This window comes from Geospiza fortis, unplaced genomic scaffold (genome assembly GCF_000277835.1).
Source record: "Geospiza fortis unplaced genomic scaffold, GeoFor_1.0 scaffold98, whole genome shotgun sequence".
Lineage (NCBI taxonomy): Eukaryota > Metazoa > Chordata > Aves > Passeriformes > Thraupidae > Geospiza > Geospiza fortis.
In genome coordinates, this window is record NW_005054306.1 from 8465287 (window position 1) to 8482070 (window position 16784).

A 16784-nucleotide genomic window follows, 5' to 3' on the forward strand; every position below is an offset into this window, starting at 1 on the left:
TACTTATGAAAATTTAATGTGAAGAAGGATTTAACTCTTACAGTATTATCAATATGATTTCTAGTTCTTTCTCTGTCCTTTTTTGTCATTTCTGAAACAGTTGAGTATTGAAGAAAATCCTAGAACTGCAAAGAAACACTCCTTGATACAAGTTAAATAGTTATTTTACTTCCTCAAGGATTGTAGTAATTCAGTTTGGCAGACAAGTATCAGAGACTACAAGCTGAGACTTAATCAGTCAATGTACCAGAGACCCATGCAACCAAGATACTGCGGTGCAGTCATGTATTTAATATATCCACTACAAACTGAAACTGGTATCATACTGTGGAAACTCACTGCAGCTTATTTTCTTCCAGGTAAACCATTGCTTCCCTTAACTTGTCATTAAATGTGGACTATCACTTCTGCCAGCAGGTCATCACAGTACAAAAAAAAAAAAAAGACAGAACCTTGGGGGGTTTTTGGAATGACAATTGCTTCCAAACACTCATGATATCTAAAAAACCCCAGCTTGCTTTCACAATTTAGTAGGCAACTACAACTTGCCCAACAGTATTACCCTGTAGCTGAAACTTAAGCAACAACACAGTTCTGGGCTATGTATATTATGTGTTACTGAGGGCAGGCTGTCACATTACCACTACCACTAGAGGTGTTCTAAACACACCAACACCAAGAAACAGAAGTCCTGCTTTTATTTCTTCTCTTTTCTGGTTTGTCACTAAATGAGTTCACAAGTTATCCTAAATTAATGACTTGAATTTGATTTTTTTCCTGAAAAAATACTAGACCTTCTGAATGAAGGTCTTCTAGATCTTCTAGGCCTTTAAATGACAAAGACCTACTGAGAGAAGCTCTTAGTCATTTAAAAGCTAGCAAGCTCTTAAATATGGACATGATTGAAAACTAATGTCAATTTAATTAATCTGCTGCACTTCTGCTCTCTTCTTCATATGTGGTTATATTTTGCCATCCCATCCGTTACTTGTACTTACCTTGTGCTAGCACTGGTTGTTCTGTGTAATCCCATGAGAAAAAAACAAACCCCCCACATTTATTAGTGTATGAAGCTATGAAATTGCACTATAAATAAGCTACACTTCCACTCATGTATGAAATCTGAACCACTACATCATAACAACAAGTTTAAATTGATCTCCCTTTTCTAAAAGATGCTGCTTTATACTTCTTCAAATAATTCTTCAGCTAGCTTGTTTAGATCTTCTAAAGAAAGTAAGACTCAGAAAAATTCATCAATGTTTTATAAAACACAAGAAATGCAACAAGCCCCTTCTCATCTGACTGTACTTTGTGGCAGAAGTGTTTTTCTGTGATTAATAACTAAGATCTGTAAATCCATGCATATCTTATTCAAAATCTAAATTGAGAGACTAATAACCTGACTACAATTTATTTGGCTAGTACATAGAAACAAATCCATATAGAGATATATAATTAAGGAAAGCTCATATGCATTTCTCATAGACCTTACTACTCTTTCATCTTTTTTTAATTGAGTGGACTTAAAAGCAAAAGACAACAGACTTGTACATGACTATCATGGAAAATATAAAAAGGAGTACAAGTCAAAGAAGTGTAGGTGATTAAGGCAATTATGTGACATTATAAGGAATAACAGAAAAGATAATACTACTGATTCTTTGACAGAGAAAGTTTTAAAAAAACTGAAACACTGCTAATACCAGGTAGTGCAAAAAAAGATAATTAAATCAGATTAAAAAACCAAAACCAAACAAAACAAACAAGCAAACAAACAAGAAACCCTCAATGAAACCAAACCGTAAACATGGCAGCATATTCCCATTCAAGTTAGAAGTTTAAAGCAAAGAACTCAGAGAACAGTGGCTGAGATAAATTATCAAAATACTTTTGATAACAAATAACCAGATTTTTGGTACCAATTCTGGAATGTATGATTTCAGAAGAAAATAATATTAATGAATGGTGGAGTACCCAAGTTTAGGGAAATGTTAAGCAGTGAATGCATCACTGTAGGACATTTACAGACAATATTCTTCAGCCACAGCCATTACCAACTGCCATAACTGCAGAGCTAGGACTAGAAAAGAAAAACATATTCTGTACAAATAGAAGAGTGAATATTACAGTTTAATAGCCTTGTAAAGAGTTTAACTTTTAATAATCGAAACTGTAGTTAATATTACAAGTTTAAAAAAAATCTTTACACAATTGTTTCCTGAATATAAAAGGATGATATCACTCTTTGAAAATTACTTAATAGTTCTTCCTCAAATTACCTTAATAAAATAATAATTGAACAAATAAACAAGAAAAGCAACAGGGTATCTTGCTGGAGTGTAAACAAGTAGAAATGGCATAATTAATTTTCACATATAAATAATGATCCACATAAATCATTTGAAGTTTCACTATAAATTATCTTTGACCGTAGTGAATCATATTAATATATGGCTATCCAGTACTTTTCAAACTCTAACTACTGGCTGAAATTTTTAGAGCATATTAACATAAAATCAACCAAATTTATTTTTCCATAAATTTTTTCCTGCAGACTCATATACCACACAAACAAATACCTAGCATCTGTAAAGCCAGGACAGATATTTGTAAACATTGATGCACTGCAAGATTTCCTGAAATACAAACATATTTTTTGGGTGAGTCTGCTTACTCAAGGTATCCTCATGAAATGGAAGAGATACTCCACTAAGTCAATGCAGTTACTAAATTACAATAGTCCTTTTTTATTCAGTGAGTCAAAATATGCACTTGTCAATGTCTGGGATCACAATAATAGCACAGAATAAAAGCAAGAGTGTTAATAAAAGAGTTCTGTTACATACAACCTTCAGGCCTTGGTGCTGGGAAACTTGTTCCATACACTGTCACACTTACCACTGCTCTACTTTTTATTACAGCTGAACCCTAAGGTGTCAGTGTTGCACATTTAGCACTGTTCTTCAAAAGAATTTATAGAATAAAACCCCTACCCACTTCTTGGGTTTTCATGCTGGAAATCTCAGTGTGAACAAGTCCTTTTAATTAATCACCACTCATAAGCTACTTTCAGTTTTATCCATGGTTTCCATTATACCAGATACAGAATAAATTAAATCCAGAGATCTGGAAATGGAAATCCAGAGATCTGGAAATCTTCCTTTTCCCTGACCTCAGTTTGGCCACACTAGTTCCCAAATGTTCTGTTATAGCATCTGTCATTCAACTCTATCTGAAAGGAGGGTTATAAACAGAACTATTAGCAGTATCGTATTCAAGGCACATCTGTAAATATTTTTTTTTTTTTTAATATTCACAAGCCATCTCCATCTATTATATAAATACATTTAGATATCAACTCAGGTTATGTTTTCACATCTGCCATCACACTTATGTGATGGATATAGGATAAATTTTCAAAGCACAAAGAAAAGGTAAGTTTCTCTTGAGATGTCCATGTTTCTTGAGCAATAAAAGAGGACACAAATAAGAGATCAGGACAGACAGAATAAAACCTACAGTTACAGCTTTTTCAGCCAAAGAAACTATACATTCTTTAACAGTACTAAGAATCTACCAGTCTTAATTATTCATGTCATAGAAACACCAAAATAAGAGCACCAGAATGATACCTCACAGGTTACATATTGAAACACTATAGCATGAAATCTGAACGCAGGCAGGTTCAGGAAACCAGAGACATTGCACTGCCCTTCAATCCTTGACAACAGATACAATGAAGCAGTCATGCATTCCCACTCACACAATGGCTGCAGAACTCTTGTCAGTCAAAAGTCTGTGTGAACCCTGTCCATCTCCTTGCACTAAAGCAGAATGAAAATTCAACAAGTATTTTTCTAAACTCCAAGCAATCTGAGTAGCACACAACATGAATTCTGAATATTCACAACACAAAGAAGTTGCAAGATCTTGCATAAATGTAACTCATGGATCCATCTTGTAATTGCATTTTTAACCTCTCTTGTGAAAGAAAACTGTCTATCACTGCCATATCATAGTGCTTAAAAATACAGTTCAGATATTCTCCATTTTCTATTCATGCTCTGGATTTCTTTTTTTGCAAGCACTACAATAGCAACTTATGAACTTCATTATTTTAATTTTTGATCTATTTATTCTAATGCTTTCTTTCAAAATAACTTACACATCCTGAAAGCTTCAATCTGGCAAATCATTTATTCACAATTGAGTGGCTTGGTTTTTTTTTAACCTAGTACTGAAATAGAACACTTTCAATGGTTTATTTCCCTTTTATTTTCAAACAACAAACACAAAATATTTTGATTCCACTACCAAACATTCTGTTCATTTTGCAGTTATATAATCTTTTACTTCAGTTACCCTTAACATCAAAAATACCATTCCAAATTAAAACATTTCTTTGATTTCAATTTTTCAAACTCATTTGAAAACCTTTGACACTTCATTTCAGCAAATTTACTTTTAGCCGAAGTTTTACCCAAGTTTTCTTAGTTGGCTGTCATCCACAAATGTGATAACTGTAATATCTATTTCATTAGCCCACTGGGTAATGATGAGCAATGGAATTATTCTGAACAAGAGAACCAAGGGATCCTTTGAACACATTCTGAGAGTAATGATAACAATACAATATGCTTTTCCAACCCAAGAATGACACTACTGCCTCCTTGAAGACACACACTTTACCATTATCTGATTGTTGTCTTATGAAACTTGTCTTGGGAAGCCTGGAAGAGTATTACAAAAGCTAAGATACAGAAAACTCCCTTCTTTTATAACTATATGGCCTTTCCTCTGGTCAGAGCAGGAAATCACCTTTTCAATTTTTTTCCCCCCAGATATATACAAACAGACTATATTATAGTCCACAGTTAATGTAAAATTTCTGTCACTTCTGTAAATCTTTCTCTGCTAAGGAAATTCATAATTTCTAACAAGTTCATCTCAGGGATATAGTAAACATGGATAAATACAATGAATTATTTATTTACCAAACAATTCACCTAATTCTTTTGCATTGTCTATGCAAACTAAAACCTTAAAAGAGTTTCTCTGTGTGAATTAAACTGCTGTGCCTAGGTAGCTCTTCAAAGGATTCTTCAGTCTGCTCACATTCCAAATTGATGTTCAATGTGGAAACCAACTATCCTAAACACTGTCTATTTCACACACCACCAAGCTCAGTAAACACAGGGATGTGAATCACAAAAATAGTGTACAAAGAACTCTGCAGTTTAAGCAAACTGTCTTGCTTCAGTTACTAGAGAGATAATATAAATGTACCTTATGAGTCACCCACCAAAGATGAGCCAGGAGGTTAATCTTGAAGTGTGCATAAGAATTAGATTACCAAACAGCTTTTCAGATTGACAGTTGCACAAAGCCAGACAAGCAAAACCAAACCAACTTATTTAGCTACAATTGCAGCCAGCACTGAAATAACCTTACGTATTTCATGAGATTATGATCAGTGGGATGTGAGGGTGGGGAGCAGGGTGCAGAGAGGAAGGAAAAAGAAATTTTTTAAATTCACTGAGATACTTGCATGAAATCTACACTGCTCGCATGCTTTCTACGTACCTCGTCTGAATTCAGCTTTCCTAGGAATTTCTGCAAAATAGCACTTTGGCACAGGGAATGATGAAAACATTGGCCAAGGATATAGACCACTGTCCTAGAAACAGGACCAGAAATAAATTAATTTAGCAGAAACATTAATAGCTTTTTCTTGATTAACAAAGGTACAGTTCCCAGAATTACAGCTTATGCACCAAAATTGCTTGATACTAAAATTTCCAATGAGATGTGCTATCACCAAAAAAAAAAAAGGATAGAAAATCCAAAAAGCTTTGAGACTCTTAAGTTTTTTATGGCGTATACACCACTGACAGTTTTGATTTTACAGTTCCTTTTTTCAGCCACAAGGGAAATTGCAAGTTTTATAAAAAATACAAAGAAGAAACCCCAACAACCTACTAAACTGCATTTCCAACTTTATACATTGATTTAGGTGTCTTTGTTGTGCTGACAGTAATCTGCATTTCATCTTTATGAGACTGACAGCCAGTGAGAAGTAGAACATTTAAAGAAGTTGCTTAACAAACACTCCTTTGTTAGAACATTGATGAAAGCTCTAGGTATTAGATACTGCATATGAGAACCCAAGAATGGAAAAAATATCAAATAATACAAAGATAAATGGAAAGCTAGTAAAGAAAACACAGAAATATAAAAGGAAAAAAACCAAAAAATTGCATTCACTTAAAAAGTAACACTAAAATGGAGCAAAATAAATATGTCATCTGAACACAGTATGTCCTAGGTACATGGCAATCCCCAGATAGCGGGAGCAATGTATTTGCTCAGTGTATCACTTTAAAATATTAACATTTCATAAAGCTAAAGGTGGTCTGGTGTTAAATAATTTTTCACATGCCAAATTATCAGCAAAAATGTTCAGTTAATGAAGGCACAAGTTACAGAAAGAAACTGATAAACTTAAAATTCTAACCTTATCTAATTCTCTCAAAGGCAAAATCCTTTCCTGTGGTCCTCCGATCAGATTTATCCTTACAAGAACATGGTTTCTCTCCACTGACAGACCATCAATTATAAAAACTCTGTGGAAAAAACCCCAAAGAAAACACAACAAACCTTCAAAAATTACAACCTTTGATTTACTGACTATTCAATTCAGAAAACTTAAAGAAGCAAGAATATTTTGAGAAACATACCAGAGTTAAAACACAGCCTGGAATACAAATAGGCATAAATAAACAGAAACATTTAGTATTTTGAGATGTCTCCAAGCATTGTTCTGTGTGCTTCCCTACCTACTACCGATTAGAAAAATTTGAGCAATTACTGGACCCAAAAGAGTAGAAAATCTCACAGATTTTCTTATGTCACATAAAAAATTATATAATTCTGGCAGTGACAGTTAATGGACCATAAAAATTTGCTCCTTATTTTGCCTACCAGTATATTTCTGCTGTCACAAATAAGCAGTTATTCACTACTTGAAACAGAGACAACTTGCTGTCTGAAGTCACTGGGCAGCCAAAGGTACAACATTTTTGAAAGCAGTAACATCCAGTTTTTATTCAACAAGTTTCTTAATAAAAGATTTGCCTTAGTAGGCAAATAGCAGCTTTCATCTTCAAATAGTAAATAACTATCATCTTCATCCATACTGTTTGACTTACATTCTGTAATGGTCCCATATAACAAACAGTAAGAGGAAAAGACTTAAAACTCAGCATGCCATGAAAAAGGAAAAAACATCAGTAACTAAATGACTATCCACTTGTGTCCCAAAAATACTTTTTTTTTCCTTTTTAAAGGATGCGCTGAGCAACTTTATTTAGAAGACAGCAGTGGAAAGTCACAGAAGCTGGGGAGTTGACTAAGCTACAAAGAAGCTATTGGAGAGTTGACAAAGCTAGAAACCAAACAATAACAACAACAACAAAAATACTCCCCCATAAAAACCCTGAAGTACTGATGATGCCTGTAATTCATGAACATTAAAACAATACCCTGATTTTATATTAAATACATAACATTAAAAAATATATAAAATTAAAAGGCATACTTACATTCACAAGTTTTAAACATTTTTTGTTTTAGAAACAACTTAAGAGTAATACAACTAAAAAGTAAAAAAAAAATATTTTTTTTATTTTTTATACTTTTGGGGTTAACATGGGAGAAGGAGAAGGCAATTATTCTTTTCATAATTTAAAACTGCTGACAAACCTGCACGTAAGGAAACTTATGGACATTAGAAGCCAGTTTAAGTGAAAGCATTTGTATGTTTAAAGCTACTAAGGCATTCATTTATTTGTTCACAGGAGAAGAGTTTGATAGTTAAAATAACATTTACATCAATCACTACTTACCCTGGTCCTTCTGAAGTTTCTGTGACATTTTCCTCCTGAGCAGTTAGTAGAACTTGTGACACTTTATACTGAGTCTCCAAGAGTAAAAGGGTATTGAGCTCACAGCACAGCACATTTAACAGCCTGCAGAAGGACACATTGAAATGGTAGCACACCAGTCAGGACTCCAGTAATGCACAGAAAGACAAGGGTAAACATGTTTATGAGATCTTGCAATGGAAAGGGAGAGGAGAAAAAACAACAAAAAAACCCACTTGAAGTGTCTGAAAAAAACTCACACACAACCAGGTCAGGAACACTCTTTAATATCCTTTTTAATCACTCAAGTGACACAACCTTAAGCAAACAGGGAATGGTTCGCAACAGGTTTTTTTTGTGTGCACTGAACAACCAGAGAAAATACCTACTGGTCAGCTCAGTCACTTTTGAGTTTACATCACAGTGTAACAAAAATTATACACGCTTAGTAAGACATTCCATGTGAACTATAAGGAAATTATACAATAATAGGCTGGCAAAGCAACTCAGAATTAGGTTGTCTGAAGGGGGAGGAAGGAAGGGAGGTAAAAAAAATATCTTTCATTTAGAAAAGAGGCTTTTAAGACCTTCTGTATAATCACATTTAATGCAGTTCAAAAGCAATAAAAGATTTATCATGTAACATAACCAACAAATCTGCTGGGTTGGGTTTTTTCAGAGAAACACAAATAATAAATGAAATGAATAATAACAAGTGCACAAGACAGTACATTATATACAATTTTCTTTCATAACTTTGGGGCAAATTAACAGGGTAAGTACTCTAATATATTTTCATATAAATCTGAAATAAAGCAGTCCAAATCACATTACTTTTTGTTTTAACTAATCTATTCACTCTAAGACCACAACAGAATAATTTCATTGAGGGCTTCCAGTTCAAGGAAAACAATGTAACTAAACATTCTTGTTACTGGTTTTATTTCCTGTTTTAACACAGTCATAAAATGCAACATAAATTAAGATTGATCAGCATTATATTTTGCATTCACATAAGATTTTATATGAACTAGAAAATATACTGTTTTAAATTCATAGTCTGTTAGTCAAAGCTTATTTTCTTCCATGTAATTCCTAATATGTTTCTACTGACAATAGCAAAAATTCATAAGCCGTTCTCTCAATAATTTAACACCTGCAAATTTACATTGTTGTGGCCAAGGATTAAACAGCCAAGATGAGAATATGTCTCAGGTTTTTTTCTGTTGTTTTTTAAACAACTTGATCTGTTCAGTTTCAGTACTCTTCAGCTTTATTTGTTTTACATTAACTGTTTTGCAACATCAATTTGTTCTCAGTACTTTTCTAAATCACAGAAGAAGAAATGACAGTTCAACTATAATTTTTATTATTATTTAGAAGAAAAAAAATTAGAAAAGAGCACTGAAACCATTATGAAGATGGATATTTTTTTCTGTGAAGTACAATAAATGGCAAAGACCAGCAGTTAAAAACCACTTGCGAGACGACTAGTAGCTGAGAATGCTTTATAACATCATCACCTCTGGTAGGCAAGACAGAGTGAAAAAAAAAAACAAAACAACAGGAACAACCAACCATAAGCAAATAAAATTAGGTAGATGGAATAGTGGTAGAATAAATGATGAAATATACAAGATCTAGTGTAAGCAGCTGCTGCTTGGGCATTCAAATGAAATTTTCACCAACATAGAAAAAGACATTTTCAAATGCAACAACTGAAGTACAGGTTATTTGGTTAATTGTGATATTCCATTAATTACCTTCCAAACTCATAAATGTATAAAGTTTCCAATTTAAAAAAAAAAACAACCCACATTTTATAGTAAGTATATTTGTAACCGTGCTTGAATACAGCTATGGAGTTGTTTGTCTTTTTTGTTTGTTTTTGGAACATAAGAATTGGATTAGACTCCCCATCTCAATATCTCATCTATAAGAAGTACATGCTTATGAGAATGTATAAAACCTTTACAGATATAATACAATATTATTAAAGAATATATTTTTGAGATATGTTTTTAAATTTTCTTTAGAAAAACTCCGAACCTAAATACTGCCGAAAATTGGAAGATACACTTTGATGAAGTTCTTGGACCTGGTAAGAGCCCAATGCAACAGTACAGGCTGGGGACAATCAGTCATAAAGCAGCTTTGCAGACAAGGACCTGGGGGCCCTGATGGTCAATGGTTTGAACATGAGCCAGAAACATGCCCTTGAGGGCAAACAACATCCTGGGCTGTGTAATGAAGAGTGCTGCCAAAAGTTGCTGGAGGGAGGTGACCCTGCCCCACTACTGGTTCTGGTGAAGTCATACCTGGAGTGCTGGATCTAGTTCTGAGCTCCCCAGTAACAGCATGACATGGATGCACTGGAGCAGGTCCAACAAAAGGCCAAGAGGACGATTAAGGCTTGGGCCATCTGACATAGGGAAAAGCTGAGAGAGCTATGACTGCTCAGCCCAGAGGATCCTCAGGGGAGATCCTGTCAATGTGTATAAATATCTAACAGGAAGGTTTGAAAATTGAGTCAGACTCTTCTCATTGATACCCAGTGAAAGGACTAGATGCAAAGGATATGAATTGAAAGACAGGAAATTCCATTTTAATATATTGTGACGGCAGTAAAACAGTGTAACAAATTGCCCAAAGATGTTACAGGATTACTAGCCTTGACAATACTCTAAACCAGACTGGACATAGCCCTGAGTAATGCTCTATAGTTGAACCTACTTTGAGCAGAGCAGTTGTACTACGCAATCTTCCATCTCCCTTTCAATTTGTATTATGCAATTCTGCGATCGCTACTAGTAAGATATACCACACACCCAGGAACAAACTGCAATGCATATAAAATAAAAGTTTATCTGAAGGCAGTCCTTTATAGAAGAGTAGCTTCAAAGAAAATCAGAAATATCAAAATACATATCATAGTTGTGAAAATATGCTAGGAATAAGTAATTTTGTTCTGAATTCATTTCCTGCCCTATCCATTTTTCTTGAAAAGTGCTCCCTGGATTCTACCCCTTCAACTACAATTTCATAACTAATGCTTCACTGCAGAAATCCCTAATCTAAAAGAAAGCATTCTAACTAGTATTTTGTTCCATGGGCTATCTCCTTAGTTTTGCTATGTGGAATCATAATGACTTCTTTAATTATGACACAACAAAAGGTCCTTTGTTGCACTTTGTGGGATATAAATCAGCTAGTCAATAAACCTTGCTAATTTTTATGTTGTCTCTCTACATTTTTTTGCCTGAAAATAATATAATAAACTGTCCATTATTTACTCTGAGTTGCTAAAAATGTGTATTATGAGGATAGCTTATGACCACCTCAATACATTTTCTAGGAGTTCCTTTTAAGAACACAAAAGAGTATGCTCTTTGCTCTTTTTCCCAATATCAAACGCATTTCTCTCAAACAGGACCTTTATTATGTTTTTCTATTTTTCTGCAGTTTCCACTACACAACCATATTCTATTCTTCCTTACTTTCATATGTTCTTTCCAAAGCCACTCTGATGCTCTGTGCTCACTTCAGGCATATCTGCTAATGCTCAGCTGGTGGTGAAAGATGCAAGATACTACTCTTGAACACAGCAGCTGTAACAGTCTGTGGTGTGTTGACACCTGTCAGCAACTAAGCACCCACTTGGCTTCTCACTCCCTTGCCACTCGTGCCTGGCCAGTCTTTGACCAATGAGACCTGCAAGACCAACCTCCAAGCCGCTCAGTGTGGGACGCTATATGGTATAAAACATTCCTCTGGTCGGTTCAGATCAGTTGTCCCAGCTATTTTCATTCCCAACCTCTCGCACATTCCTAGGTATGGCTAATGTTGATAAAAAAGAAAGCCCTGTTGCTGAGCTGGTGCTTGCATAGCGCCAGTGGAAACATACTGTGTTACCAATACTCTTTTAGTCCCAAATTCAAAACACAGCACCCATGTGGGGTGCTATTAAAAAATTTGACCCCAGTCTATATGGACTCCAGAGAAACAAGATAAAATTTTATGCTTTAAGCAGCACGAAATTTCCACCACATAGAAAAAAGAAAGCAGCTCATCCAAAGTAAACTATACTACAATCTCAGTAATAGATGTGTGCATGCAGCATAAAATGGCCAACTAAACACAAAACACTTACATCTCTGCTACAGACAGTGACATGATGCTGAAATAGAGGACTAAATTGGTCTTTAGTAAAAGGTTTTCTTTTGGCTTGTAGTTACTGCCTTCTACAGATATAGGCATGGCTGAATCAGGTCTGTGCAAAATACTAGCATGATATTTGTAGAGAGTTCAGCTGTGGGACAAGGTAAGGTGCTTTTTTTTCATCTCTCAGGAATAAATATTAAAAACTGAAGAGCAATAAAACAAGGACTGGAACCTCTTTGCAGTAGCAGGACCTCCTTTTCACTAAACGGCCATGCACAACAAAAGTGATATCCAAAGCCAAACTTCCATTAAACAATTCCAGTGTCATCATAATGGGGGACAGCCTCAAAACATTTAACATCAGAGCTTACACTAATAATTTGATTTACTCTTTACTACGCTTTGAGTAAGAGCCTAAGCTTCAATGAGAACATGAATCCAAACAGCGAATGGCAATTATTATGAAGTGCCAAAACAGTAGACAGAGGCTATGGCTAACAAAAAAATCCTGAAGAAGTCAAAAGCCACTCAGTGTTGGAACACAAAGGGCATTTGGAAGCTTCAGCCAAGCATAGTTTTGCATACTGCCTTTGTAAACTGAACAAAAGGCACTAGCAATGAGCAGATAGAGGATGCCTCTGCACTTGGTCTAGCTAAAGGATTGAGGCTTTGAATTGTTCCACTGAGGATGATGCACGGTTTTGGAAAAAAAAAAAAAAGTTTCTGGATACAGGAGTTACACCTTTTGTGCCTGAGGTGCTGGAAACTACTACCTCAGGGCAGTCATGTTTCTCCCAGAAAGAAAACTCAGGGACTAACATATTCCTTACAATATTTTCCACATGAAAAGATTTGCAAAAGCACGCCTACACCATTTCAGCTACCCGATGTACCTACAAATGACATGTAATGTGATTGCTAATGATAAAAGTTTCCCCAGCTAAATAAAAATGCTTTTCATGAGCATCACTTGCCAGCCTAGAGGATCAGAAGTGAAAAATTTTAAGTTAAGAAAAAAAAGTCAACAAACAAGTGAAATCTGATCACAGAATCTACTGTTCCTAATTTATGAATAATTGTTTTAAATTAATAAACCTAATGAACTTCTATTAAATTATAAGTTAGCAAAAAATTGAATAAACTGTGTAACTACATGATCACAGATAAAGTGGAAGCATTCTCACATAATCCTGTTGCAAATCCCTATCATTAGTAGTCACTGTTAATCCAGACCCTGTCCCCTTTTACCTTTGGATTTTGCTACTCATGATGCTTTTTCATACAGAGAAAGGAAAAGAGAGACTAAATATAAACAGTACTGTGTTGCAATCATTAAAATCACACATTCTTTTAATAATAATACACATAATGCAAGTAAAATTAAGGAATGACCTATTTCATATGCTGAGGCTACCTCACTATTAAAATGCTATTATATAAGGGGGGTGTTTACAGTGCAGTTGACAAAAGTAATGGAGAAGAATGCAGGAACATTTATTATTTGTATTTCCTAAACTCACAAAGTTATCTTTTGCCTATCACCTTTTTTTTCATTTAATTCATTCACCTGGATTTCACTGGAATGTTCTAGATTAAATTTTGACAGATATGTACTGCTTTAAGGTAAATTTCAAGATGCTGATTGATTTTGATGTCAGTAAAGTATAAGCCATTGAAATTTTCTTTCCTGAAGCTTTCTCTGCTAGTTTTTTAGGGCAACAGAAATAGATACAATGCATTTTTATAATTCTCTGCACTCACTTGGTAAGCAAGAAAACATAAACAAAAAACATATTCACCATAATATTTTATATGACAAAGAAAATGTGACCTAACAATGTCAAAATCTTTATTACACAAATCTGAAAATAACAAGCCAATATTATTTTTCTATTTGCATCAGACAGTAGATTTACAATCCTGAGGCTGATATAGATGAGCATATGACTTAGAATAATATTTACAATTTTCTTTAATTCCACAGAAAAAGAAATGCATTTATTCACACAGAGTGTTGTAATAAATACTGGATTTTCAGCCTTGCCTTAGAGAAACCTAAAATAATCTATTTTCCATTGCAGTTCCAATTACACTTCTACAAAATGGGTTATCTTCAGATATCTCTAATGACAGGCAAACACATTGAATCTTTAAAATTAAACAGTCACAATTTGCATATCTGAAGGAAAATGGTTTACCCTCAGAATTTCCCAGGCATTTCCCTGCAGAAGGTCAAACTCTTTAACAGAGTCACTTGATGCTCACTAGCAGGAGGCACCTCAGTGAACAAATGTGGAGCTAACAAAGGTCCTTCTGATTCAGAATGTACATACAAAAGATCTTTTGACTTCACAGTATTTAGGAGTTTTATTGATTTATGCTCAAAATAAGCCACTGAGGAAAGAAAAAAAGATAGCCAAAGGAAAAAAAAAGGTATAATTCTCCTCTTTAAAGTATTCAAATGCCCCTTACTGCCATTTTATCATATATGCACAAAAAAGAGATTCCAAGAACAGTCTGTTATAAAAGTACTCTATTAAGTAAAAGCGAATTTTTGCAAATCTGCCTGTAAACCAACTCTTATCCCTTACCACTACCCACAGTCTAGGCATATTCCAGTAATGTTATTTCTCCTTCTGTTTTTTACTCAGGCCAAGCAACACTAATTGAGTATTTTCTGATTTCTTTTGGGGTATTGATACTGTTTAGAGACAGGCACCTGATTATCAAAGCTAGAAATTCTTACTCTGCCACACTTTAATCCAGCTAACCAAACAGTGCCACTAACATTAACAGAAAACCTATTTTCTGAATAGAGAGAACAGCAATACGTAAATGGCTGAATAATCCTTCAGGCAAAGACTTTGAAAATATATATATTATGCATATATTTTCTTGGCAGGCTGTAAAAACTCATGAGTGCATTTACTGTACTGAAATACTAGACAAATTGAGTTTATAATACATAATATCATTAATCTGAAAAATTCCTTTTCAACATAAGTTAGAGACAGAGAGCTCTTCAAAGAGCTTGGCCTCAACAGGGAGGTGGTAAAGACTTCTGGTGTCACATTTTAAGAAAACTGTTATTTCTCATATGCAATATCTTCTAAAATTAGATTTATGGGTATACTCATAGCAGAGAAATAAAGCTGATCATTAAACTAAGAAAATACTCTCTGTTTAGTATGTTAAAAAAATATTGCTTTAATTACGGCTCTTAATTTCCTTTCTGTAGGATTTGTGCTCTGATGGCAAGTTCAGAACCTTCTACAACAGAAAGACCACTGAGAATTTCTGCATTAGCTCCTGTGCATCCAGATTTTCAGCCTGTACAAAAGAGCGTCTGAGACAGTCTTCAGTATTCTTTTATCAACTCATATTGGCCAACTGGGAGACTTCTCTATTCTAAATAAGTGTAAGTCTGCTTTGAAACTAAAAGCTGAACTGACAGTTTGAAAATCTTTCTATGGACAAATTAGGAACTGTCTATATACTTTGACATTTCTATTCCTATCTCCAACTTTTTGCCTCAGATTTCCCTTTAATAAATAAATAATAATAATAATAATAATGATAATAACACCTTTTTTTCTTCCAGTTAGCCTTAAAGGACGTTCAAGTGAACAAATCTCATCACAAGAACACATAATAGATTCAATTAATGGAATACCAGATCACTGTCTGAAACTACTGAAGAATCATTCTAGGCAAAGACACTTCCAAGTAACTAAAAACAAACAAATAAAAAACCAAACAAAAAACCAAACCAAAACAAAAACCCAAACAAACAAACAAAAAACCCCTAACAAAATCAAAGAGTAACAACAAGAAGAAGACCAAAGGAACCACAGATTTGAAATTAGCTGCAGCTTGTGGTGGAACTGAGTATTTCACCCTTGACCACACAAACCCTAATCTATATGAATGCAACATAGGGAGTATTCTTTAAAGACTAAGAGATATTGGCTACGCACACCCTATTTTGCTTCCCTATGTTTTTTTCCCTTTGCTTTCTACTACATGCACACCACTTTACAGTGGTTAAGCTTGAAAAGTGAAGTTGACAGCAAAGCCTCTACCAGACTGCCCTTCAAAATTGAAATTCAGAATTCACACTTATTCAAAATGAAGAAAACTATCCACCAGAAAATGCAATAATAACATTACAAACATAAATATCCCAAACACCTGTGCATTTTGGATTAGACAGACTGTGGAAATACCTATGTATTTTATGCTTTATATGCAATTGCACACCTAATAACCAAAATAATTTAAGACACTGAAGCTCAGTATACACACGAAGGAAAATGTAGTTCTAAATTGAGCAGAAGTTGTTTAACAATCAAGTACATGTGTAACTGTTTTGAACAAGAAAAGCAGGACCTCACAGTATAACACTGTAAGTTAAAGACATCTGAAGTTCAGCACTCAACTATGGGTTGAGTTGAGCCACATATATAGTGTATGGCTGTGTAGATCTGTGAACAATTAAAAGAATGTGGCTTTGGCTGTATTACTGGTATTAAGTCTAGCAGAAATGCTTCCAGACAATTGCTTCACAAAATCATGCTGTTTTTCAATGCTGCAATTATCACCTAAATATTTAATTTCTACAGAACAGCAAAGAGAAATTAGATCTTTTGCTATAATTTCCACATTTTCAGATCTGTTAAGCATCTAATATTATTTGGT

General features: G+C 34.4%; 1 protein-coding gene across 1 annotated transcript in view; it reads right to left on the reverse strand.

The window, feature by feature from the left end:
* TBC1D32 (TBC1 domain family member 32) overlaps positions 1–16784 on the reverse strand; it is a 74442-nt gene that overhangs the window by 28332 nt on the left and 29326 nt on the right. Inside the window, exons 23-25 of the mRNA XM_031066698.1 lie at positions 7908–8030; positions 6518–6626; positions 5587–5680 (exon numbers count right to left, since the gene is read on the reverse strand). Coding sequence (XP_030922558.1) covers positions 5587–5680; positions 6518–6626; positions 7908–8030 — 326 coding nt within the window. The remainder of the gene's footprint in view (positions 1–5586; positions 5681–6517; positions 6627–7907; positions 8031–16784) is intronic.